The sequence below is a fragment of the Tenrec ecaudatus genome, chromosome 4 (assembly GCF_050624435.1).
Source record: "Tenrec ecaudatus isolate mTenEca1 chromosome 4, mTenEca1.hap1, whole genome shotgun sequence".
Lineage (NCBI taxonomy): Eukaryota > Metazoa > Chordata > Mammalia > Afrosoricida > Tenrecidae > Tenrec > Tenrec ecaudatus.
The window spans coordinates 201,014,821-201,041,455 of NC_134533.1; the positions used below are offsets into that span (position 1 = coordinate 201,014,821).

General features: G+C 45.5%; 1 protein-coding gene and 1 pseudogene across 5 annotated transcripts in view; both read right to left on the bottom strand.

The window, feature by feature from the left end:
* MAP4 (microtubule associated protein 4) overlaps positions 1-26,635 on the bottom strand; it is a 204,927-nt gene that overhangs the window by 15,986 nt on the left and 162,306 nt on the right. For all 5 annotated transcript variants that reach the window (XM_075547267.1, XM_075547269.1, XM_075547270.1 and 2 more), the window contains one exon: positions 83-183. In XM_075547267.1, coding sequence (XP_075403382.1) covers positions 83-183 — 101 coding nt within the window. The remainder of the gene's footprint in view (positions 1-82; positions 184-26,635) is intronic.
* Positions 16,651-17,078, bottom strand: LOC142447285 (large ribosomal subunit protein eL42-like; annotated as a pseudogene).

Genomic DNA, 26,635 nt, shown 5'->3' on the forward strand with positions numbered 1-26,635 from the left:
TTCACGATTGAAGCAATAGCTAAAGATACTATGTTTAAAAAGATCATAGCGGTAGAAGATGCTACACCATCCCGGTACCTACCTTTGTTTTCTTCTCTGGGCTTGGTGGGAGCTCCTTATTTGGAGGGGTGGTGATGTCATTTCCGGTCACACTCACGGGAGGCCGTCCTTCTTCTGGCTTGGCTACTCCAAAAAAGTGAAAGGGTAGAAATTATGCTCAGCAAACGTCTTCCACACCCAGCTGGACAATGCAAGCCTCGCAGAGACACATCACTAACTAGCATTGCATTCTGAAGTGTGGACAAGCCTCCCGCGTCGTCCTCACTGTGAAAGAGAACAGTTCTAGACTCCAGAGGTCAGGGAGTCTGTCCCCATGCAGAAGCCACTGCAGTGGAGTTTACACAAATCATCAATGGTAGAAAATGGCTCTTCAACTTTGGATTCCAATCTCCAGAGACCAGCAAAGAGGCTGTGTCACCCAATCACTGGCTGGAATACACAGGAGGACAAAGATCTCTTCTACTGGAGCCTATCTCCTAGAATACAGGTTGCTGAAAGGTGAGTTAAGAGCTAGGAGATCATCCAATGTCCTACCTTCACTTCCTTTCCCTGTGAAGCACCATCTTATGAAGGCTGCGAGATTAACTCGACCCAATTCTAACAGTGGCCCAGATTCCCAACGAGGCCGAGGAGGATTCACGAAGCGCAGCAGCCACCCAGGGCCGAAAATAAAGTCCCAATTCCACACTCCCTTCCTCCAAAACCACAAGAAAAGTTAAAAGACAAATGACACACACGACACGGAAACTCCTATCAAACACAAATTTATATAAAAATTATGTAAATAAATGCTAAAAACCAATCAATACAAAGGTCAACAACCCACTAGAAAAATGGTCAAAATATTTTGAACTAAGCAGGATCCCCAATCTTAAGCAGAAGAAAGGAAAATGAAAACTATTCTGAAATGTTACTTTTGCCCCTTATGTCATCAAAATCCCTGACGTCTAAAACTAATTGGTAAAGACAACTGGTAGGACCCATAGGCAGAGCAGTCTGGTGAAAAAAATTACTAGTGCAGATAAAACTCAACCTAGAAACCCAGCTTCTAGAAGCATATAAAGAAATATTGCTGACAGGTTTGTACCTTTTTAATTTTACAATCTGGCAAGTCATGTATATTTTAAGATGTCAGATTTAAAGTGTCAATTACATTAAAGTTTTCTCTACCATTTAGAATCTATTACTGTTATTAATAATAACCACTTATATGTATCGCAAAAACTGATAAAACCTTGAGAAAAATTATGTGTGGTCATCATTCTTTGTACATAATCCCATATACAAATCTGAGTGCAAAATTACCTCATTCCTCCCAAATTCTCTTCTTCACTGTATGGTTCTCAAGAAGGCTTTCCCCAATAACAGAAGAAAAGTGCTTTGGGAGAAATACTTATTGGAAGACCAAGCTCTGTACCCACAGTATCACATACATGCATAATCTTACAGAAAATGCTTATCTTTTTTTAAAAAGGTGCTTTATTTTTCCCTCTTCTTCTCTCACCATTCCTCTAACCGTCCAAGTCTGCTGTTTTGGTATATGAACATCTATCTTAGTTCCTTTTCTTTTACAAAATGGTCTCATATATGTCTTTATGTGATCGACTAACTTCACTCAGCATAGTATCGTTCCAATCTGTCCATGCTATGAAGTGTTGAACAATTTCATCATGCTTCTTCATTGATGCGCTGCAGTCCACTGCATGTATGTACCAACACTGATGTGGCCATTCCTCCACTCCTTGCTAGTGTGACCAGTGTTGAGATAAACATGAGCACACATATATCAGCTCCAGTTTTTTAAAAATCTAATTGGGTTTTAATACATATCTCATATTCCACAGTTCAATCACATCAAGTAGAGTTGTATAATCCACTCCCACTGGAACCCTTTATTCTACTTGCTGTGCCTATAGGTTCACCAATCCTGGGTTTCAAATACCAAAAAACAGAAAAGCATCTAACCCAACTTCAAGAGGGCGGCCTCCAATTAAAGAACACCTCTGAGATACACTTTAACACGAACAGACCCAGACGAAGCCAAACAATGCAAACCCAAAGTGGAGGAAATTTTGGAAGCACTTTAGGTTCAGCCTGCATCCTTTGGTGGGGGAGACATACTGACAAAAGTTTTATCTGTTCAATCAGATTTATGCCTTCCATTTTCTCTACTACTCTCTAGTGACCACTTTCCTCCCTCAGCTCCTGCTTGCTCCTTATTTCTGTAGCGTATGTACCGAGTGGAGAGACTGCGGGCGGGGCCATCGAGCGTTTGCCTGAGGAAGTGCCATGAAGTTTCCCTTACTGGGGTTGTAAAGTCTGAACAGTCTTTATTTGCTCCATCTGAAAAAGATGGGCATGCACTCTGCTGCTATTGAGTAAAATGTCAATGAAATCTTGTTTGATGGTGGTGACAAACCAACCATAGAACCCCCAAAATTTTACTGCCACCAAGTCATTTCCAGCTCATAGTAGGCATCTAAGACAGGGTAGAAGTGCCCTGTGGATTTCCCAGACTATTACAATCTTTCTGGTCCTTCTCCTGGAGGAGCTGGGCTTGAGCAGCCCAGAGCGTGACCACTCAGGGGGAGCGGGGGGGGGGGGGGGCAGTGTTCCTATTTAGTCGAGGAATTGCAACAATTGTTGCATAGGGGGTACAAGTCACACACTGTAATTGTACATTTGTCTCTTTTCAGCTCTGTCAACTTTTGATCATTGTACTTCAAGGCCCTTTGGCATACAGACTTAGCATCTGTAAGACTGCTTGCTAGAATAATCCTTTATGTCTTGTTCTGATATTTGTCTATTTTGTCTAATATGACCTCTGCTACCTTTAAAAAACTAATTTTAACATATACTTTCTTCATCCATTTATACATTCAAATTACCTATGACTTCGGTTTAGACTGCTTATCCTCTACTTTAAAAAGATGTCTTCAATATCCCCTCTTCCTACCTATGCGTCGTACGTCAGACGGTGCTATCAGTTTTGCCCTGATCATCAAAAACAACTTAAGACAGAAAGGTGCTCCTCGTTAATGTTGGTTCTGACTCACAGGAACCCCATGTACAAGAGGAGAACACTGCCTGCTTGTTTCTGCTGTACCTGTGGAAGCCGATGGCTTTGTGTCACTGTGTCAATTCACCTTGCTCAGGGTCTTCCTCATTGTCACGGACTCCCTACTCTCCAAGCATGATAACCCTCTCCAGGGACTGGGCCCTCCTGTGATGCGTGTCCAAAAGACATGGGTGAGCCAGCCTCATTCTGAGGAGCATTCTGGCTAGACTTCTTCCAACAGAAGTTGGTTGTTTTGCCAATCCTTGGTAATTTTAATATTTTTTGCCAATACCCCAAACTCAAATGCATCCATTCTTTTTTGGTCTCTTATTAATAGTGCTTTTCTGACAAAAATGTTAAGACATTTTGTTTTTGTCTTTTTTCATAATGTTATTTAGATTGAGTGAACTCTATTGATCCTGCCCTCAAGTTTACTGATTGCATCGGCTGTGGATTCTACTACTACTACTGACTCTACTACTGACCCTATCCAATGGGTTTGTTTATAATTTCGAAATCTATAATTTCCATTCTGTTATTTTTCATAACTTCTATATCTTTGCAGAGATGCACTACTTTTTCATGGTTGAAATCATTGTTGAAGTAATTTTACGATGGCTGCTGTAAATATGCTTTTCACACAATTCCATTCTATATCTCCTCCCAATACTGACACTGACAGTTTCTTTCTTACTCAAGTTGGGATATTCCTGGGTCTTGGTATGACTACTGATTTTTGGGGAGATTTTTCTATACATTTTGATCCCATTATTTTAATCATGGCCACCATTCTGCCTCAATGTGTAGGTTCTGTCATGCTCTGTGAGCTGCAGTGCCAAGGACCCTCATTTCTAGAGCAGGAGCAATGCAATTCTGGTCTTCTGCCGTGTGCTTCTGATGGGGCTCTCGGTGTTGCCCGCAGGGTCTAACAGACCTCCCCCAGGGACACTCCACATCTCTAGGTGGGTGCTGGGCTCATCGGATGGAGAGTATTTCCCTTGGCTTGTTTTCTAGTCACCTATCAGAGCACTGGTAGACTTCCTGCTCGATTTCTGCTACTGCAATTAGAGGAAAGAAGTGTAACGTGAGCCAGCTCCAGAATCACAGTGTGGGGGATGTTAAGCAAGGTCTGGGCATCCTACCGTTGGGTAGGTCAGGAGAAACCAGGGATTCAAGTGCCACTAGTGAGAACTAAGGAGACCCAGTGCCAGGGTGGTTAAGTGCTTGGCTGCTAAGGAAAAGGTTGGCAGTTTATTCACCTGCAGGTCCATGGGAGCAAGATGTGGCAGTCTGCTTCTGCTAAGATTTACGGCCTCGGAAACCTTTTAGGACAGACTCCAACTCTGTCCCCATGAGTTGGAATGGACTGACAATGGTTTACTGGTAAGTGCTGCTGCCTGCCACCTCGTAAGGGGGCAGGGAATTAGTCTCCCTGGGGTTGGTACCGGAGTGGGCAGATTGGCATAGCAGCAGCTTTGAGGTGTGAAGTGAGCAATAGATAAGATCCACTACTCTCACTGGTCATAATTTTCCCCTTATTTGGCCCTTCAGGTCAGCGAGAATAGGCTTTTATTTTATTTTAGGTCTCCACTTGCTGGCAAGGAGCCCTGGTAGAATAGTGCTTATGAGTTGGGCTGCTAGTCACAAGGTCAGCTGTTCAAAACCACCAGTTAGAAGATAGAACTTTCTGCTCTTGTAAAGAGTTACAGTCTCAGAAATCCACTAGGACAGTTCCACCTGCTCCATAGGTGGCTAAGAGTCAACACAGACTCCATGGCAGCGAGTTGGGGAGTTTTATACTTGCTGGCAATTCCCGTTTATAGGGCTCTCTAGTGTCCAGCCTGGTGGATATCCATGCAAGATAACAATAAAACCCATGGAATTCCCCACACTGCTGTTCCTGAAGTCCTGAGGTCTCTGGCCCATCTGTTTCTTTCCACTATTTAGCAACTCTCTCTGTGTCTCACCCCGGTCACATCTAATCAGTTTTCAAGTGTGACTGACTGTGGAGCTCTCTTGTGCCCAGCCTGGTTGGTATACACATGGGGATACAACAACATTGACACTTATTTGTATAGGACAGCTCTGCTCTGCCCTACAGGGTTTCTATGAGAGGGGAATTGAATCACTGGCAGAGAGCTTGGTCTGTCATGTCCTCCGTGTTTCCCCTGCCACTACCTGAATCAAATTGTCTCAACAAGTTCTTATGACTTTAATCAGAGACTGTCTCCTAGTTCACCTTGCTACTTAGCTCAGACAGGTGAGTCTTCCCAAAAATTTCAGGCCTCTTTATTTGGGAGATTGGCATAGGCAATCAAGTGTAGTTCTTACAATTAAAAAAAATTTTTTTTTTAAAGAATTGATGCAATCGCTTCTCGGCCTTTTGGCTAAGATCAAGTGTAAAAGAATTGATGCATTTCAATTTAAATTTCTTAGTGGGTCATTTTAAATGCAGCAAAATTAGGTTCTCAACAACTTTCCAGAATTCCCTCCCATTATTTGCCATATACATACAGCTGGCTTTGACATGTCTGTTCAGTCTACGTGCTCTTCTTCAGACCCACCCACTGCCATCCCGTCAGTGCTGGTGCACAGAGGCCCTTTGCATGGCTTCCGAGATGTCAAACCTTACGAGGGAAGATAGTCATAATTTTCTCTCTCTGAGTGGCTGGGGTTTGAACTGACCTTGCAGTTGGCAGTTCAAGGTACTCAGCAGGACCACAAGGGCTCCTTGCCTTTCTCTGTAGACACTCCTTAACCAAGAAGGCTGTGGTACCTGGTATACAGTTAACTGTACTAAGGTGGCCAACTCAACCAAGCAGGGGGCACAAAATAAAAACCCCAGTGCCAATAGTTCTATCCTGATTCACCACGACCCGATGTAGGGTCTCAGAGTCTGTACACCTTCACAGAAGCACACAGCCTCACCTTTCTCCCTAGGACTGGCTGCTGGGCTTGATGACTGGCCGTGTGGTTAGCAGCCCACGGCTCACTTGACAGCACTGCTGCGTCTTCTACTTTGAATGATGGTAGAGAAAGGGCAGGAGAACAACTTTGGAACCCCGAGAGCTAAGGCATCATAAATACAACAACCCGAGTCTGTACAGAGGAGGCGAGAAGTGAGAGATGGCAGAGGTAGAGAGTTTACGGAAAGGAAGCGACTAGAGCACATGTGCAGTGAAAAGGACGGGGATACACAATAGCTGCATCCTGGGTCGCCTTCTTGCTATCACAGCCCCTCAGATTCTTCCACAGCTTGTCAATAAATTCTTTTCTATGAATTCCCAAGGGTATTTCTTTTCCCTGCTATTAAATGATTCCGTAAAAAGGATCCCCAAATACCAGTCACTGTTCTTTCATGTAACACATGCTCCCTAAGCTTCATACCTTTGCTTACAGGAAGGAGTCCCTTGGCTGAAAGGCTTTCCCTCTGAGAAACTTAACTCATTGTTAGGTACCTTGGTGTCCAAGGCCCAGCTCTAATGCCACCTCTTCCCAAAATGTTCACGATTAACAACCCCTCAGCCCCACCCCAGGGTGTCGCAACCACTCTCATGTCACTGATAACCACTAACTCTCTCTCTGCATTTATTTATTTATATCACACCACATAGGCCTGAAGTAGCTTGGGAACAAAGAGAATTCCAGGCGTCCAGATGAAGGACTGAGGAGTGCTGGTGGCGCTGTGTTGAGGTTCAGACCCGGCAGTCAATTCACAGGAGAAAGACAAAGCTGTCTGTTCCCAGGAAGATTTGCAATGTCAATCTCAGGAGCCACCACCACCACCCCCCCCCCAAGCAGTCCAACTCTGTCCTGAAGAGTGCTGTGAGTCGGGACCGACCTGCTGGCAGCAGGTTTGGCTTTTTAGTTAGATATGTGGCTAGCATATGACAACACGCACTTAAAAATGACACATTTAATGAACGACTGTGTCTTGTTATCTATACAGTGTTTGCCATAGTCGGCACTGAAATTTTGATCTGCTAAGTGGATCCGAGTCACTGGAAGGTTTTTCCTATTTGTGTGAATGGCAGATACGGTCCTGAAATAAAAGAACACAAGCATTCACTCATTTCCCCTTGAACAGGGCACCTGGTGATCAGCATAGAGATGAAATGGCTCTTGCCACAGCCACAAGCAAGGACAGCACACAGAGGACTCCTGGGTCAGAGAGGGACCACGAAGCGTCTCCTTCCCTGTCCAGACCCATTATAAAGCAAACCAGGCTTCGCGGGCCTCCCATCACCTGCTCCTCCTCTAGAAAATACAGCCTTTTAAGGGAAAAAAGTGACAATGTCATGAAAGTATACTGAGAAATGAAAGATGAAACAGGTCAATAAAAAACTCAAACCCAAACCCAGATTCCAGCAAAGCACACTCTTTTAAGTGCTCACAAACAAGCTGGGGCATCAAGGCCCTTTGTGCTCACATCTGACTGGGAAGAACAAACAAGCTGTTTCTGGACCACCCACAATGAGACCTGAATGAAGGGGGGAGGGGAGAGAAAGGAGGGCAAAGAAGAAAGACCCAGCGGCAGCCACATCGAGGACAGCATTCAGCTGTTATTTCATGGCAAGTCTCTCCTCCTCCTCTCTCCTTTCCCTCGCCTCCCCTCCCCTCTCTATACAAGTCCTCTCCACAAGCGCACGGAATGAGAAAACGAGAATCAAGATTGGGTCAAACACGAGGAACAGGCAAAGAATATTAAATAGCCCGGCCCCACAAGGCTCTTTTTCAGCGTGAACAAAAGCAAAACGGAAAACAGAGCTTACACCCAGTCTACTATTTAATGAGAGGAGGTGAGAGCTGATAAAACCATTGTGAAGCTACACAAAGTGATAGGTTTTTCAAGCAAGGACATCAATCAGTTGCGATTGGATGATTTAGAGCTCAGGAATCATCTGGTTCAAACCATCAGGGAGCTGAGGGGTGAGAGGAAGGGGAAGGGGTGGGCAGGGTGACATGGGGTCAAGTGAAGGGCTCTATTTTTTATGCCCACCCCCTCCCTCGGCCTCATCGCACTTGACCCCCTCAGCACACGTCCTCAGTGTACACGGTCAGGCCAGTACACATTCCGTCTGGCCCCGCCAGATTCACTTTGTTCTCTTTCCTGTCTTGCTCCCAGCCACCCCCAGAGCAAGATTAAGCTGTCCCCAGGGGGTCACAGACCCCAGCAATAACAGGCTGCCACAAGCTTCCGCCTGGAACCCATCACTTTGGTTCCTTCCTTGCTGTGTGCCTGTTCCCCATGGAGGCAAAATTTAGAAACATACCATCACGTGGGGCCTCTTCACACAAGAACGACGGAGCACCCTGGATTGCACTGCCCTCGATTTCTTTCTTTCCGGCTACAGCGGTTGGTGCTGGCTGTTTCTCACCTCCCTGGCAGGCCCGAGAGCACGGATCATCGGTTCTTGTTGCACTAACATCATCTCGGGTCTGTTCCTTGCTGCTTCCTTCAGGAATCTGTTCCAACTTACTGTGGAGGTGTAACCCGGCAGGGCCTGCTTCCTTCTTCCCAGAGCTGCTGCTGTTGCTCAAGTTGGTCAATTCTTCTCTCTTCTCGGCCACTGGTTCTTCACAGATGAAAGGAGGTATCTCTTTAACAGAGAGGAAGGGCAGCTCCCCAGGGTCCAGTTTGCAGTTAGGTGTCTGCTCCTCAGCCACTGTCATGGAGCGCCTCATGGCAGAAGCCCCCGATTTCCTGGGTGTAGGATTAGGTATTGGGGTACTGGTGGGGGGCAGCAGGCCAGAAGAAAGCTCTTCTCTTCTCTTCTCAGGGAGTTCAGGGTACTTATCTGCAAGGTTAACAGCCGGGGGAACTGAGAGGTGAGAACATTCAGACAGGGCCCTGCGTATTGCCTTCTTCTGCTGGGGGGCTTGGCCGAGCAAAGCCCCCTCCTCAGTAGAACTCAATTTCTCCAGTTCCTTATCAGGGTCTCTGGTATGAGGACTTGCATTCAAACACTCCTGTGCGAACTCCACCATAGTGATGGGGGGAATGGCAGCAGGGGAATGCTCGATAGTGGGGGCTGCGTGGGGCCCGGCCTCTGTCAGTGGGGACTCACAGTCAGCCAGCCCGAAGTGCTCTTTCATGACTCCAATCTCCGGGCAGCCAGGGCTAACACCATGTTTCTCCTTCCCTGGAGCAGTTTCCCCCTGAGGACCTTGAGACACTGAATGGAAACTGGGGTTCCAAACACTGGTTTCTTGCTTCTTCACAGAGCCGACGGGGACGGCAGAAGCCCCAGGGAAATCCGGGTCTGGCTGGCTTTTGGTGTCTAGCCCATTTTCCCCTGTTACCTTCCCTTGAACTGTGGCTTTGTTTGTATCTGACCCCTGTGTGGGTCCCAGATGGGACTCAGCTGTCTCCGGGTGCGCTGGAGTCCCCTCCGAGGGCGGGCATTTGTCTGAAATCACACAGCCGCTCTCAAGGTGACCGGGGGTGGGGTGGTACTCCTTGTCCTGCACTTCGGTGCCCAGTCCTTTGTCTGGCTTCCCCTCAGAGCAGCATCTCCTCTTCGGCGGCTCCAGGAAGCCGGCATTTCTCACGAGCCCGTCTCCCAGCTGCCTGTCCACGCTGACACTCAGTCCGATCTCATTCAGCTTGCCCTCTGTCCTCTGCCACTCAAATCCGGCTTGACTGAATTCTTTTGGGGAGTCCATTTGGCACTCCGCAGGCTTGCCTTTACACAGCTGGCTGTATGTGGCGGTGAGAGAAGCTGGCTGCTTGTCGGAGAGCGACATCGCCCGACTCTTTCCCTCGCGCTCCTGGAGCTCTACCACCACCTCTGATCACACGGAGCTTGCAGTGACATCACACCAAGTCCCCGGTATTGATGACAACACTGCTCTTTCCCCCAATCCCTCTCGCCTCCAGCATCTGGGAGCTGAGTGTGATTTATGAGCGTGAGAGATGGAGAGAGAGAGAGAGAGAGAGAGAGAGAGAGGAACCTGCTGCTGCTTTCTGCACAATGAAATGCCACAGTGAAAAGGAAAATGCCACTTCCTGTTAACAAGCCCTCTGTTGAGATCTGCATTTTCAATTCAGGCGCCGAGGATAGTAATTAGGCTGGCTTTCACTGACACAGACACATGGGGAACCCACCGGTTCCCTTATTTGATACTCTGCCCACACTTCCCTAGTCACCCACTCAAACACCGGTTTAAACAAGCAAGACTCACTTGCCAATCTCCAACCATACCCCTAAAGAACAATGATTCCAGAAAATAGCTCTAAGTTTCACTCAATGAGAAAACCACCTTAATAGAATATCAAAATTGGAGGCACTCCCTTCTCAGAGGAAGCGTGGGTTTGCTGTCATAGCAACTCATCAAACTCCACTTGAAAAGTGAGCTGGGTGGGGCTTGAAGGTCCAGGGAGAGCTCGGGCTATATTTATTTATCTGGGCTAGACAGGAGCAGTGCACAGGTACAGCTAAGCGATAAGAGCCCACGATACACAGAATCCAGGAACAGGAATGGGAGTAGTGTTACTAAAAGGTAGGGGGAAGGTAGGGGAGGAGGCGAGGAAGGGGGAATCGATCTTGATGATTGACACATAACCACACACACACCCCTCCAGGGGGAAGAACAACGGAAACCAGAGGCGAAGGGAGATAGCAGTCCATGTAAGATATAAAAAAATAATTTATAATCTATCGAGGGGTCACCAAGGTGGGGTGGAAGGGATAAAAGAGGAGCTGATATCAAGGGCTCAATAGGAAGTAATGTCTAGAAAATAATGATGGCAACACATGTATAAATAAGTTTGATACAGTTGATATATGAGTTGTTAAAGAGCTGTAAGAGCCCCCAATAAAGTGATCCTTTAATAATAAGTAAATAAATTAAGGTTCCAGTGATCAAGACTCAGGGGACAAGACACAAGTTTGACAATACATCCATCCCACTGTGACTGGTCCCCCTTGGTTCCTAGGGCAATCTGGGCCACTCCCCCTCCTGCTGCCCAGCTCTTTGTTGCCACGGAAACACTGGCAGAGCAGGTCATCTTCCTCTCCATTCTGGAACTCCAAGGCTTGGGCAATCTGTGGCTTGGACTTTACCAGCCAGCAGAGCATCTACTCCATGTTAGTGCCCTGGGCTTACATCCGGCGAACTACATTCAGGAGCCAGGAATCCATAGGAAATGTGCCTGGGGACAGGGATGGGGGGCGTGATTTCAGTTTAGGAACTGGCCACACTGGAGGACCGGGAAGACAGAGGGCTTTTGAGACTAGTCTAGCCTTTATGGCACCAACAATGGTGAGTGGTCGAGGGTTGTCTTTTTTCAAAATGAAGACGAGACTGTCTTTTAAAAAGTAAGCTCCTTGTCATCAAGTGCACCTAATTGGCTGCAGTTTTTTAATAATGTACTTTTTTGGGGGAAATGAGTCAAGATTTTCCCATGTTTGGTCTATAGATTGTGAAGAGACTACCAAGCCCCGCTCAGGAAAGGTTACCCACTAAGGGCTCTGTGCCCAAGCACTTGCCCCTTTCGCAGTGCTCTCACCACGTGCACCCTCAGCTGGAGGGACTCCAATGCTGAACACGTGGATATGCTCCTGGGCAGTGCTGAGATGTTGGACATCAGTTCAAGCTCCGTCTTGAAAATAAACTCAGCCTCATACACATGTCTCCTTCCTCTTGACATCAGGAGGTGTGCAGTAATGCACGCTAAAGCACTAATAAACATCTCTGCCAAAGAGTAATTTATGGCGAAGGGCAGGGCAGAAGGAAGTGAGGATGTCTAAAAAATAAAGGAGGTGAGCACACAGGTCATGATTATCATTAGTAACGGGAAAAATAAGACTGAGTACAGTCTTCAAACAAGAGTGTCGTTTTGAGATATGTGTGTATGTATGTATATATTTGTGTGTGTGACACACACACACACACACATACCATATTGAATGAAGGGGGAAGTGCAGAGTGGAGACCCAAGGCCCAAGTGTCGGCCAATGGAGATCCCCTCATAGAGCGGTTTAGGAGAGGAGATGGGTCAATCAGGGTGCGAGGTAGTACCGATGAAGAACACAGCTTTCCCCCAGATCCTGGATGCTTCCTCCCCCCAACTACCATGATCCGAATTCTACCTTGCAGGGCTGGATAGGGCAGAGGCTGTACACTGGTACATATGAGGGCTGGAGGCACAGGGAATCCAGGGTGGATGATACCTTCAAGACCAAGGGTGTGAGGGGCGATGCTGGGAGAGTGGAAGGTGAGTGAGTTGGAAAGGGGGAACTGATTACAAGGATCCACATGTGACCTCCTCCCTGGGAGAGGTACGGCAGAGAAGGGGGGGAAGGGAGACTCCGGATAGGGCAATATATGACAAAATCACGATGTATAAATTACCAAGGGCATATGAGGGAGGGGGGAGTGGGGAGGGAGGGAAAAAAAAAAGAGGACCTGATGCAAAGGGGTTAAGTGGAAAACAAATGCTTTGAGAATGATTGGGGCAGGGAATGTATGGATGTGCTTTATATAATTGATGTATGTATATGTATGGATTGTGATAAGAATTGTATGAGCCCCTAATAAAATGTAAAAAAAAACAGTGTCGTTTTGGCTTTCTTTACATGCATTTTTAATGGAATAACACGTGATAAAAATGGAGGTGTGGGAAGTTATGGTGCAGTATGATGAAATAAGAGCAAAACTTTAAAAAATACCTTATGAATCAGGTAATGTCAACAATGCCATCCACTAAAAACTGACCATATCTCCCCAAACACACAAACACCTCCCTTAATTCATTGATACTTTTGATCTTTGGTTGTTGTTGGTGGTGGTGGTGTAAGTAAAACTAGACTGAGTCAGACAATGAGATCGTGTTCAAGTTTTAGCACTTATATCTCAATAAAAATGGTCCAAACGTGCATTTAAGGAATTGCAGGCCTACTGCAATGTCCAACTCAAACAACGGTTTTAACTTGGACCTTGGAGAGCAGTATGTTCAGTAAGTCCTGCTGGTTCAAAAACTGTTCCTCAAAGTCAAATGACTTTTCCTGGAAGCCAGCCTATCCACAGTCTCCAGCATCACCTCTCCATTCAAAAAAATCTCAGGCAATAATCAGAACTTGAAGTCTAGGCTACTAAATGTGGTGAAGAACGCTGATGGTGCCCGGCTATCAAAAGATATAGCATCTGCGGTCTTAAAGGCTTGCAGATCAACAAGCAGCCATCTAGCTGAGAAGCAACAAAGCCCACATGGAACAAGCGCACCAGCCTGTGTGATCACGAGATGTCGAAGGGATCGGACATCAGATATCAAAGACCCAGAACAAAAATTCATATCATTGTGAATGAGGGGGAGAGCAGAGTGGAGACCCAAAGCCTGTCTGTAGACAATTGGACATCCCCTTACGGAAGGGTTGTGGGGAGGAGACGGGCATGTCAGGGTGCAGTATAGCACCAGTGAAACAACTTTTCTCTAGTTCTTTAATGCTCTCCTAGCCCCCCATCATGATCCCAATTCTACCTTACAAATCTGGCTAGACCAGAGCATGTACATAGGTACAGATAACAGTTGGAAACACAAAGATAAACCCTTCAGGACCAACAATTAGAATAGTGATACCAGAAGGGTAAGGGGAAGGTGGGGAAAGAAAGGGGGACTCGATCACAATGATCTACCTATAACTCCCTCCCTCGGGGACAGACAACAGAAAAGTGGGTGGAGGGAGACATAGGACAGTGTAAGACATGAAAAAATAATAATTTATAAATTATCAAGTGATCGTGAGGGAGGGAGGAAGGGGGGGAAATGGGTAGCTGAGACCAAGGGCTCAAGTAGAAAGAAAATGTTTTCAAAATGATTACAGCAACAAGTGTACCAATGTGCTTGACACAATGGATGGATGTATGGATTGTGATAAGAGCTCTCAACAAAATGATTTTAAAAAAGAAAAGTCTTGGCTACTTTTAAATCCTACATACAAAAATTTAAAAAAATGAAACAAATCCCCCTTCCTGACTTCAGAACCGAGCAGAATGTCTCAGAGGGCTCTCCAGGCTGTCACCTTGCAGAACAGTGTGCCCCACCATTCCCTGCAGAGCAGTGGGCAACCAATGGTGCACCAGCCAAATGAAAAGAAAAACGAGGAGCTGAGACCAAGGGCACAAGTAGAAAGAAAATGTTTTGAAAATGGCCAAAAGACCAGGAGCAGCAACCAGGGCAATGAAGCAAGCTGGTTGCAATGGAGCCTGTACTCCAGATCACATTTCAAACAAACTACTGATTAAAATATGGTCAATCTGAGGGAAGAGAAGGATGGGCTAGCACCAGGCTACTAAGCCAAGCACAGTTCTCACAAGATTCTACAATCAGAAAAGGAGTGGGGATGGGAGGGGTGGGGGTGGAGTAGAGGTGGGTTGTGGCTGAGAGAGGAAACTATAAACCCAGGGGGGAAACTCAGACAGCTTGTTTATCATATGGCTCAGGTTCACACCCAAGTTCGACTCACCCAGTGGTCTGACTACAATAGGAAAACATAAGGAATTAGGAATCTACCTCTCCTTTAAGTCTGATGATTCTCACAGTTATCAAGTCGATGCCATCTCATAGCGACCCTCTAGGACAGGGCAGAACCACCTTGTGAGTTTCTGAGGCCTTAACTGTGGACCAGAGTCGAAAGCCCCACCTTTCTCCTGCAGCGTGACTGGGGTTTCTGACTGCTGGCCCTGTGGTTAGCAGCCCAAGGTGTAACCACTGCACCACCAGGCTCCCTCAGTCTGATTAGGGAAATGTAAACAGAGCATTTAGAGTAGCAGAACATGAATATATTATACGAGACGTACATTTTATCACTCCCAGTTAGGGATTTAATGTACTATGTGGGATCCTTCTGATATAGAAGGTCGACAAAACAAATCTCTATAACCAACAACAATGGATAATTAATAGATAATAGAAGAAGAAAAATGCATTCTAATAATGTGAGGATTTCCTACCCCAAATCCTTTTTAGGACAAGCATTACTTTTCATTAAAAACAGTGCTTCAAGGACAGGAATAATATGCTATGGGAAGAAGCCTGGAATGCCTCTAATCCAATCTCCTCCTTTCACAGAGGAGCAAAAGGGAAGTGGTTTGCCTGAGTGCAGTGGTGAGTTAATGGAAAAAGCAGATATAAGATTCCAAGTCTCCAACCACCAGCCCTCTCATACCACTCAGCAAAAATTCACCTTAGTCACTGATACTTTTTATAATGTTTCTTTTTTGCTTAATGAAGAAAAGGATTTCAAGTTTCAATCTGAAATTATAATTTATCTTTTATTGTGCTGTATTCAAATCTCCCAAATGAATATATGGTGTGTGTGCTGGAAGTGGGGATAGGGCAAAAGGAAATTTGAAATAAAATTAAACGTGGGGGGGAAGCAAAAGCAATGCATTTAGTTTCAGTGTGTAACTTATACCTGCAATATGGTCTTGCAAAATAAAGCAAATGGTTTGGCCCTTAGCAATCTTCTGTACCTGTTTCCATTCTGAGAGAGCTCAGATTAGTGTCAGCGATTTTCACATCGCCTCCTGGGCTTCCTTCATGGCGCTTTTGAGCAGGCAGGCCGTGGCAGGTCACTCATCACTAAGAAGTGAAGCGTCTGAGGCTTTCAAAGAGGGGATAGATCAAGAATGGGTTGTCCCTCTCCAAAAGAGACCTGGATGCAAGGGCTCAAGTAAAAAGCAAATGCTCTGAGAATGATGAGGGAAACAAGTCCACAGAAATGCTTGACACAATGGATGGATGTGTGGATTGTGATAAGAGTTGTACGAGCCCCCAATAAAATGATTTTAAAGAGAGAGAGAGAGACACCTAGATGCAAATACTGGGGGAAATCTAGTAGACAATAGTAACCAGGAAGATTCGCAATGGCTCATCTGTCATTGAGTGCTCTGGTTCATTCAGAGTTACAGACCGAATCCCACTCCAGAATGAACACACATCCTTCCATGGGAAACTGATGCTGCCAGGAGCGCATGCCTCCCCAGCCAATGTGATATTACGTTGATGGATGAGGAACTTATACAAAGCCTTGGGTTGAGCCTGCCCAGGTAAAAAGAAGCCCAAGTCTTAACTTCTAAACTGAGCTGCCACTGGGCTCCACTCCAACTCACTTACATGTCACCTCCTCAGTGAAGTCTCCCAGAATCCTGTCCCCAAGCAGACACCTTCCACGTCTTCACAGTGAACATGGAAGGTGTACCACCCTTCATTTACTTGCTTTTCCTGGGAGCTTCTAGAAGGCAGCAAAGTGGCCTGTCCATCTCTGCTAGGCCAGGGGTTCAGCATGATAGTTGACACACAGGGAGCGATTTCTCCGTAAAAGGTTCTTTGCGGGAGAATGGACGGACGCCTCATACACTGTCCCCATGTCATCTGATGTGATCCTTCCCACCACGAATGCTCTCTTCAGCTGACCCAGAGAGGTGGCATCTTTTTGGAATGTCCCTTGCCTAAATAATTTTAGGTTCTGTTAGTCTGGACTCCTTTGTGTCTGAGCAGGAGGTGGTTCCTTCCTTTCCTTCCCCCGCCACCCCCACCGTAATAATATAACTATATTTTCTTATAGATAATAGGACTATTGATTCAACACTTTTCAAATTTACAAGATAAAACAAGGCTTAGAACTGGACCACTTGGCCCTTTCTCTTATCACCTCCCAGTTCAGAATGCTTGCATCTTTTAATGGCCAGCATCCTCTTGGACCTGCAGTTAGGCTCAACACATTCAACCTCAGCACGATCTTCTTTGTGGTTTTAGCCTTCTTCCGGAAAATCAGCTTTGTCTGCCCACCATAGCCACTCTGCTTCCCATTGTAGCGCCTCTTTCCTTCGCGTACAGGGAATCCTTGCCCTTCTTATACTGGGTCACTTTGTGAGGTTGATGCTTGCTGCCCTTCTTACAGAAAGTTCTTCTGGTTTGGGGTACATTGACCATCTTTGCAGGGATACGGCCTACGCAGTGTAAACAGGAACCCGAGAGTCTGCGATCCGCGCCTCACTCTGCTCGTGCCTAACAGGAAAGGAGGTGGTGCTTTCTAAGGCTGCTTTATCAGACCATTTAATAAAAGGTCAAGCCTCTAAGGCAGCGGTTCTCAACCTGTGGGTCGTAACCCCTTTGGGGGTTGAACGACCCTTTCACAGGGGTCGCCTGATTCATCATTAACAGTAGCAAAATGACAGTAATGAAGTAGCAGCAAAAATAATGTTATGGTTGGGGGGTCACCACAACGTGAGGAACTGTATGAAAGGGCCGCGTCACTAGGAAGGTTGAGAGCCGCTGCTCTAAGGGCTTGGCACACACTGCGGCCTCTGGTCTTGGCAGACGCACTGGCAGATGTTTCTGGTTTTGCCTTGTGCCTGATCAGGGCACTCATTTTGTATGTGGGGCAGTTGGGTCTCTGATTCTTTCCTACCAAAGTAACACCACTTTCCAGGAAACAAGTCATAGCAAAATTCCAGTATCAATAAAAATCATCAGTTCTGCTCATTACAATAGTTGACGGCCCTCTTTATTAATAAAGCGGAAAGTTGTGAAATTACTAGGAGCTTTCTTTCCTGGAAGCCAGTGGTGCAGTATTTGCATATTCACTTTGTTCAGTGACAAAGAGATTCAAGTCAACGTCCTTATGTCAAGGAGCCAAACAGTTTCATTGTGCTTTCTAGGTGGGAATCTTCATAGAGCAATTGCCAGGTAGTTCTTCCACAAACAAGCTAGGTGGGTTCAAACTGCCAGCCTTTTGGTTAGCAGCTAAGCATTTAACCATAGCACCAACCGAACTCTTTTTATATGCATACATATATACAAAAGTATTTCAAAACCATACTAAAAAAAAAACCGCAGTTCTCCCTTACAACTTTCAAAGTTGGGAAGCAAACAGGATGAAAAAATTGAAACGACTGATCTGATTTATATACCTCTAACGCACCGAAATGCTGACAGACGAAAATCCCCCTTCCAGAAAGTACACCACGGAACCTGTAGGCTTTTGTTCTTTAAAGCACAGTGTTTACCCTCCAGTGGATGCCACACTAAAGAAAAAAGCGCCATCTACTAAGCTGGATAAAAAGACAACTTCTTCCCCAACACTCCTCTGCTTAAGAAGGCACAAAGGGCCCTCAGGACCCTTTGAGAGATGACTCTCTTTCCTCTGATTTCAATTCAGAACATTGTGACTGTGCAAGCCTACCCCCCAAACATGACTTTCTTTATTCAGCAACTTCTCACAACCCATTCAAATGCCTCCTCCGGCTAAAGCCTTATTGGGTTCTCTTAAGAAGACCAGAGTCACTTTCTGTTTGTGTACTTCCATAGTCTACAGCGCACACTTCTAGTATAGAACTTCTCCGACTAGAACCAAAGCTTCCCTCTGGATTCTTGGAGCAACAGAGAATGTATTTTAAGAATTTACTTCTAGAATGTAGGAGTTATCTTACTTAACTCAAGGCACGGCCATAGAGTAGGCTCCAACTCATAGCGACCCTATTGGACAGGGCAGAACTGCCCGAGTGGGTTTCACAGATTGCACCTCTTCTCAGGAGCTGAAAGCCTCAGTCCTTCTTTCAAGGAGTGAGCAGCTGCTGGTGGGATTGAGCTGCTGGCCTTGCAGTTAGCAGCCCAACGTGTAACCACTGTTAAATGAATGAACGAACCAAACATTAAGGATTTAAATTGTTACTGAGTGTTCACTGTGCAGAAGACCAGTCTAGGCCATGCTTTTACGAAAATTACATCGTTGTCTAACGTACTCAAATTGTCACCATTGTTAAATAGATGAGAGAATGGCTCACTTCACTGGAAGCATCACAAGTGGAAATGAGTGTCCCTTTATAATTTTTTTAATTCAAATCATTTTATTGGAGGTTCGTAAGCTCTTCTCACAATCCATACATACAACCATGTGTCAAGCACATTTGTATACATGTTGCTATCATCATTTTCAAACATTTTTAAAAATAAATCATTTTATTGGGGCTCATACAACTCTTATCACAATCCATACATACATCAATTGAGTAAAGCACCCTTATACATTCGTTGCCCTCATCATTCTCAAAAAATCGTCTTCCACTTGGGTTCCTGGAATCAGCTCATTTTCCTTTTTTTCCCTCCCCTTCCCTTCCCGCTCCCCCCTCCCCTCATGAACCCTTAATAATTTATAAATCATCATTTTATCTTACCTTACACTGCCAAATGTCTCCTCTCACCCACCTTTCTGTTGCCCATCCCCCAAAGAGGAGAGGTTAGTTACATGTAGATCCCCGAGATCGGTCCCTTTATAATTTTTAATAAGTAAAGATATTGGCAAAGCTGAAAATCACAAGCTAAGACTAGAAGTTTTCGATCAGCTGTTTTCTGCATGCTCCAGGCTACTGTCACCCATAAGGGAAAGTGGAGGGTGAGGAAGGGTGGCAATGTCCCCTTAAAGCAGGAGAACTACATGGTTGGACATTTTTCAAAGAATATTTAGATGTTTGGGCTCCAATGAGGTGAATGAATGGTAGGTAGTTCTCACCACAAAGGATTCTGTGAAGAATAGGTTAAGGCAGTGCTGAAGTGAGTTTCAATAAATGGTAGCTATATTTAGCCATCTGCCATGTAAAGCTTCCCAGTAAATGTCATCAATATCCAGTTGGTAAAGAGATAAAAACCAAACAAGTCCAGAAAAAGAGTGGGTGAACGGGAGAACACATTAGGAAAGCAACTTCACAAATGGCCCTAGAGTTAAGATACCACCAAAACGTACCTCTCTCCAGTTGTCAAATAGTAACAAGTTTTAAAATTACACAGCAAAACAAAAAAATCCCACTTCATCTGCTGAACATATTTTATTTATGTACAAGGCCCTTGAAACTGCTAGAATTTTGGGTTTATAAATTACTTCAAGTTTCACACCAAAACTTCCCACCATAAACCGACATTCCTGGCTGCTGGAAGGCAGTTGATGGGTTCAAGCAAATGGAGAAAGAAATGAAGCCAGATAAAAAGGGGACCAGGCGCTCACTCGCGCTCTCTCTCTTCTCTCTCTCTCACGGCAAAGCAAGGGGGGGTACCATTGTATTTTCAGGGATCTGTGGTGTGGTGGGTTACCAAGTGGTCGGCAGTCTGAACCCATCAGATGAAGAGTTAGGCCCGTGGAAACCCACAGGGGCAGTTCCACCTGTGCTCTGACTTGACGACAGTGAGTTGCTGCTGCTGCGAGAACTGTACGGGACACTTGGTGGCACAGGGGGTACGTGCCTGGCTGCTAACCAAAAGGCCAGTGGTTCACAGCCACCAGTCCTTCTGTGGGGAAAAAGAGACTTGGTAACCTGCTCCCACTTACAAAAACCCCATGTGGCAGTTCTACTGTCAGTGCCGGGTCACTTTGCAGCTGAATGGACTCGACTCACACAGCAAAAGCAGCTGGTCTCACGCACAGCAATGGGCTGTCACTCCCAACTCTGGGTGCCAACACTTCCTTTGGGCTTCCCGCATAGCAAATAATGTGAAGCATCCGCTATGGACCACCCTTTCAAACTTCCTGTCACCTGAAACACAGTCCCCATGGGAACTCCTTGCAGAGTAACCATCTTTTCTGATAGATACACTTAAGACTTCCTGAAGCAGCGCATCAATCCTCCTTGCTAGATGTGATGAAACCTCCTGCTGATGTTTCACTAACTTGAGACTGGCACAGGAAACATCAGGAGAGCAAACAGTAAGAAATAAAGTCCTTTTCTATAAGACTAGCTAATGATAATTTGTGATTTAAAAAGTATCATTAGGTACTATATACTTATAAAGCACCATGCTGAGTACTCAAATATTTATTCATGTACAAATAAACAGAACATAGGCTCTATCTTGAGAATTACAATCCTAATTCAACCTCTGGTTCACAATAATGTCTATTTCTCTAGCTAGGAAAGTGTCTCCGTAGTGCTTAAGAAACAGACAACACACTCCCTGCCATCAAGTAGATTCCGACTCAGCGCGATCCTACAGGACAGAGCAGGACTGTCCTTGTGGGTTTCGGAGACTATATAACTCTTTACAGGAGAAGAAAGCTTTATCTTTCTCCCACAGAGAGGCTGGTGGTTTTGAACTGCTGATCACGCGGTGAGCGGCCCAACGCATAACCACTACGTCACCAGGGCTACTTACTATTTTCCTGCTTTATGGTTTATTTGTACGTTTTATACTGATCTGGTTCCTAGCATATGATGTTGTTGTTTGTTGTCACGTGCCATGGAGTTGATTCTGACGCAGAACTGCCAGCAGGATTTTCTGGGCTAATGCTCGTCACCGGGCACCTCACCAGGCCTTTCTCCCACGGAACTGCCGAGCGGCTTCAAACTGCCCACCACATCACCGTCTACTCCCAGGGCTCCTGGGTAGTGCTCACATGCATATATATGTATACACACACATCTAGACATTGACTACTTGTCAAGCATCATCATCTTATTTTTAAGAATCTAAAATCTCTGGAAGGTTCTTCTCAGGCCAAAGAGGGGGAAACCATGGGCTTTAAGGTTAGAAAGATTTGAATCTCGATCTTAGCTCTACGACACTATCTGCGTGACCTTAACTTTAAGAGTCTATTTGCTCACCTGTGAACGAGAGAGTCTTTCTTACTGCTGCAGTAAGGCTAGCATATGCAAGGCGGCTTCAAAAGGTTGGTGAAAATTTCACTGATCTTTTAATTCTATTTTCCATGAACTTTTTGAAGTCCCTTCATATATTACAGTTACATTAAAATACAAACTGTAATTGGGGAATTGATATCAGGGAGAAAATGCTTTGAAAATGATGATGGCAGCGTATGTGCAAATGTGCTTAACACACTGGATGAATGTATGGATTTTGATTAGAGATGTGAGAGCCCCAATAAAACTACTTAAAAACAAAAACAAAACGGCACCTACAAATCCACCGACTGGTAAGCAGGTACAGGACAGTTTGCTCACATATTTGAAACAATGGATAATACTCTCTCTGATCACAAGATAAATGAGGACAGGCTATATAGAATCTTGGGACAGGGCAGTAGCAGGAATAATTCAAAAGAAACAAAAAGTAATTTATTAACAACAGCTCTCACATGAGTCAGGGATAGCCACACAAGCAAATACATGCCATGATGGTGAATGGACATCAAGGTTGGCCCGTGCCTAGGCACCATTACAAAATCCTCACATTACCCAGTCCAGCAAGCGGGAGCCTAATTTACTGTAAATTCTCATCTAGAAAATCAATGAACTATTGAAGGAAGACAGTGGTAAAATCACTCCTTCACTGACAATGACTCGCTTCCAACTCACAGTGACCCTGTGCTACACACCCTTATCACAAACTGCTACCTAGGGACCATGGGAGTGGCACTCTTTTCTTTGTATTGACACGGAAAGGTCCTTAGGGTTAGGGCTAAGTTTCAAAGGCAAAGCACAGGGCAGTAGGGATATCCCTTTTGCTCAAAAGAAAAGCATGTATGTCACTGCTTGCTTATGCGTAAACTGGCTAGAAGGGTGAATAAAACAGCAGTAACATTAGTTATTTCTGGGCAGAGGGACCAGGACTGGAGTTGATGGAGGGGTAAGGACTTACGGCTTACTCTATACTCCTGTGTGTTTATTATTTATTTTAAAAATTAGTGAGAGATTTTAACTAATTTCTTTTAAGTACAGACTGTCCTTAGAGAAAAAGGCTGTCTCAAACAAGCAGCAATCCATTTGGTCCTAAAATCTATCACCCACCGTTTACAATCTGCAGGGTCACTCCTTCACGCCTCAAGCATAGGCTCAAGCCTGCACTGGCCAAAAAAAAAAGGGGCCCCCAAACTCTGCAGCACCTGCCTTGCTTCCTCATGAAGTGAAGACACCCTTATGCGTTTCTTCGGAAATACCGAGCAAACAGAGATGGCAAAATTTGTATGAAGTTTCTGGGTTGATCTGTTGTATCACAGCTGACATAAAAGAAATGGCTTACAAAAGGAAACTCGGTAACTGGACAGAGATGTCTAACAGATGCTGGAAAGCCCTGCATACATCCTATCTCGTGGTCTGCCTTGACAATGGGATAGCTAATAGCTAATAAAAGATAAAAACAGAAAACATGAGATTATCTTATAAAATAATTTTTTTCTTATTCTCAATTACATTGCAGTATATATTTCTTACTGGGTACAAATTCATGCAGAGCAAGCTTTATCTGAAAGGAACAAGTCCATGCCATGCAGAACACAACCCCACAATCAAATCTCCCCCTAAGTCTGACCGCTACCACAACCAATTGGTGCTTTTGTTCGTTCCAGAGTTAGTAGCAACAGCATGCAGCGGGGATAACAGTGATTACGAAATAGCGTCATTTGTTGACCGTGAAAAACCTCCAAGGCCAGGAAGCGGATTCCCGGCAGGCTAGAGTCAGAGGAGGCCTGATTAAATGCACGCTTTCCGGGAGGAATAAAAAATGAATCTTTCTAAATCTTACGGCAATCTTCTTAATCTCGCCCAATTACTCGAATGCTTAGGGCCAAAAAGGGACAAATGACAACAATTCCCCTGGATGTGCAAATTTTAGTATGTTCAATGGACAGGAGCTGTGTCCCAAAGTCTAACCCACAAGCAACCCACTGGTTCAAGGCTGCAGCTGTGCCACTGAAACTCTTTTCCACCACAAAACACACAGCCTGTGCCTGGTGCTACTGCTCTGGGGCCACCACTGCCTCACAGCAGGCCGGCTGTTCTCATTTACCCCCAAAGCAATCTGGACAATTAAGCCCACCATTATGCCTCAATATACACTGGGGGGGGCACCCCCAGAACACAGCTAGATATGGAAATCTTTTCTTTCCTCCTGTGAATCCTTATATCAAATGATTAAAACTTGACTGGAAACTTTGCACATAGGACGCACAATGTCTTATTTTACTAAGAATAGTTGGATTATGATAGGCCTTTTACTAAATATTTTACTGTTGGAAATTTTACTTCACTTGAAACTCAAGGTTCAGTGCTAGGTAATAAAGTCATGCAACCAAGTCACCAGTTCCCTCTAGCTGGACACAAGGCATGCCTGGGTTACAGAAAACATGTCATTAGTAGTCAACAAACCCATGATTAGGAAGTATGATTAGAGTCTGAATGGAACCAAGGCAGATGCTGACTCAAAAGCCACAAGCACACGCCTTTCCCAGCAAGGGCTGGTGCATACCAGTTGACTTCTGCGGCTTGCAGCGCTCCAGGTCCTGGGTTGCAGATTTGGGCGGAAGGGGACTAAGTCCCCGGGACTTGGTAGGTCTCATGTAGCCTTTTATTGGTTCGGCCAGCCTGCTTTTCACTTCCTTCTTCCCTTCTCCCAATGTCATAGGTTCAGATATTGCTGTTTTTTCCAGAGGCGACCCCAAAATCTCTTCTTTGGGTTCTGGGAATTGAGGACTCATGGGAGCAGTCACAACTAACTCACCCACCACTCCGGAAGGGGTAGGTGCAACTTTGCCAACTAAGAAATCTGAATGGAAGCCTGGCGTTGCTAAGGAAACACATTCCAATTCTGTAATTTTACAAGCCAGACTAGTTTCTTTCAATGTATCCTTTTCACATTCTGGGGCTAAAAGACTTAAATGCACCCCCTTATTCAAACGAACTGTGTCCTTGAAATCCCTACCGTCAGCATTCTGGTCCTCAGGGCAACAGGGATTTTGTATGTTGTCTCTAGGTAACTCAGGAGTTTGCACTGGGGTAGGCTGGGACTCAGGTTTGTTTTTTTCTGTTTTCCCTGGATGTGCTAGGAAATCACTCCTACCTGCAGCTGGATCAAGGCCTCTGATATCTCCTTGCGGGCTGGGGCCCTCTTCTGGTGCCCTAGGGAGAAGGTGCCCTTTTGCTGGCTCTGTGGCTGTCTTGACTGAAGGATCAGAGGCACCACTTTGTACTGACTCGGATTCTCTTACCACATGCCCTCCATCTTTCCCTGCTTCGTTCTTCATAGGCTCAGTATGCTCACCTTGATTTTTACAAAGGTGATCTCCGTGGCTTTTAACTGTTTCTATGGCTGCTGGGAAAACTAGGGCAACTCCAGTGTCTGTAGAAGCAGAGGAGGCCTGGGGTCTTTCTTGGCATGGGACTCCATCTTTGCTGCAGATTTCCGATACTTTGGAAATCTGCACTGGGACTACTTCTTGCCCGTTTTCAGCCCAGGTATTTGGGAAGGATTCACCTTCCTTCACTACTTGAGTAGCAGGCGCGGGCAGCTTTTTATAGGCTGCCGATTCCACAGCCTCTAGAGGGGTTGACTTACTTGCCAACCCTGGTGGTGTTCTGGGGCAGGTGAATGTAATATTTCTATTTTCATCCACATAGCCCAGTCTTTCAATCCTGTGGTCCCCTGTGGTTTCCATGGGAACATGTATTTTGGTTGCACCTAGCTTATTCTCTTGAATATGCTTCTCAGGAAAATTATTTTTAACCTTTTTACTTTTTCCATCATTGCTCCTTTTATTTGGTTTGTCACTCACTGCTGCATGTCCCTTGGCTGCATCTGTCTTCCTCTCCTCGGTCGGTATTACAGGAACAAATCCTACCCCTTGGATTTGGTCTTGCAAGCTCACATCTGTCACTATAGCTGCTGGTCCAGGAACAGCACGAGGCTTGGCTGTGCTTGTTTTCTTCTCCGATAAAGCCTCAAGCTCAAATGAACTAGCCTTTCTGTCAACTAATGCCATGGTGGGTGTATCTGAAATACCGGAGGATGAAGGACCCTGCCTTTGGGGGAAATCAAGTCCCAACTCCTTGTTTCTATGGAGGCGACTACTAGCATCTCCATCATTTCCTGCAAAAGGTGACGTGACAATTTCGGCCTTGTTCTCTGTTCCAGCAGACTGTGTGGAGTAACTATTTTTAAACTTTTTGTTTTTGCCTTCATTGACTCTTTTTTCAGAAATCCTGGGAGATGCCTCAGCATCCATCCATGGACACTTTGCTTCCTTGCTCCGGTGACTGACATCGATATCTAGGTGCTCAGCTCCTCTTTCTGTCTTACCACCAGAAGTTTGGGTCATGTCTGACCGACTCCCCAAAGGGATCAGTGGCACCTCAGCGTCAGTCTTGTCCTTAGCTTCCCCCGTCACCACCACCCCAGTGAGGTCAGTGGCGGAAGAACCCAGCCCCAGCTCCTCATTCTTCTCAGTAGTCACTCCTCTTCTGAGGGCCGGTTCACCTGGTACAACATCAGCTGGGCTGGCCAGAGGAAAGAGTTCATATCTTGCTCTCACTTTCCCAGAATTTGCTCTCATCTTCCCAGAACTTCCCCTTCCCTTCCTGTTTTTGCCATCACCTGCCATTCTCTTAAATGGCTCATTTACTGGCTCAGGGGCCTGACCTAATGCCTTGTCTTGCGGCTGCTCCAAAGCAAAGATGCGGATTTCTTTCTCTGTCTTGGGAAAAGCCTCCCTTGGTAGTTCTTCACCCTCTCTGGGGCCTTTAGAACTCTCTTTCTGCTCGACAGTCTGTGCTTTAGGACCCTCTTTCTGCTCG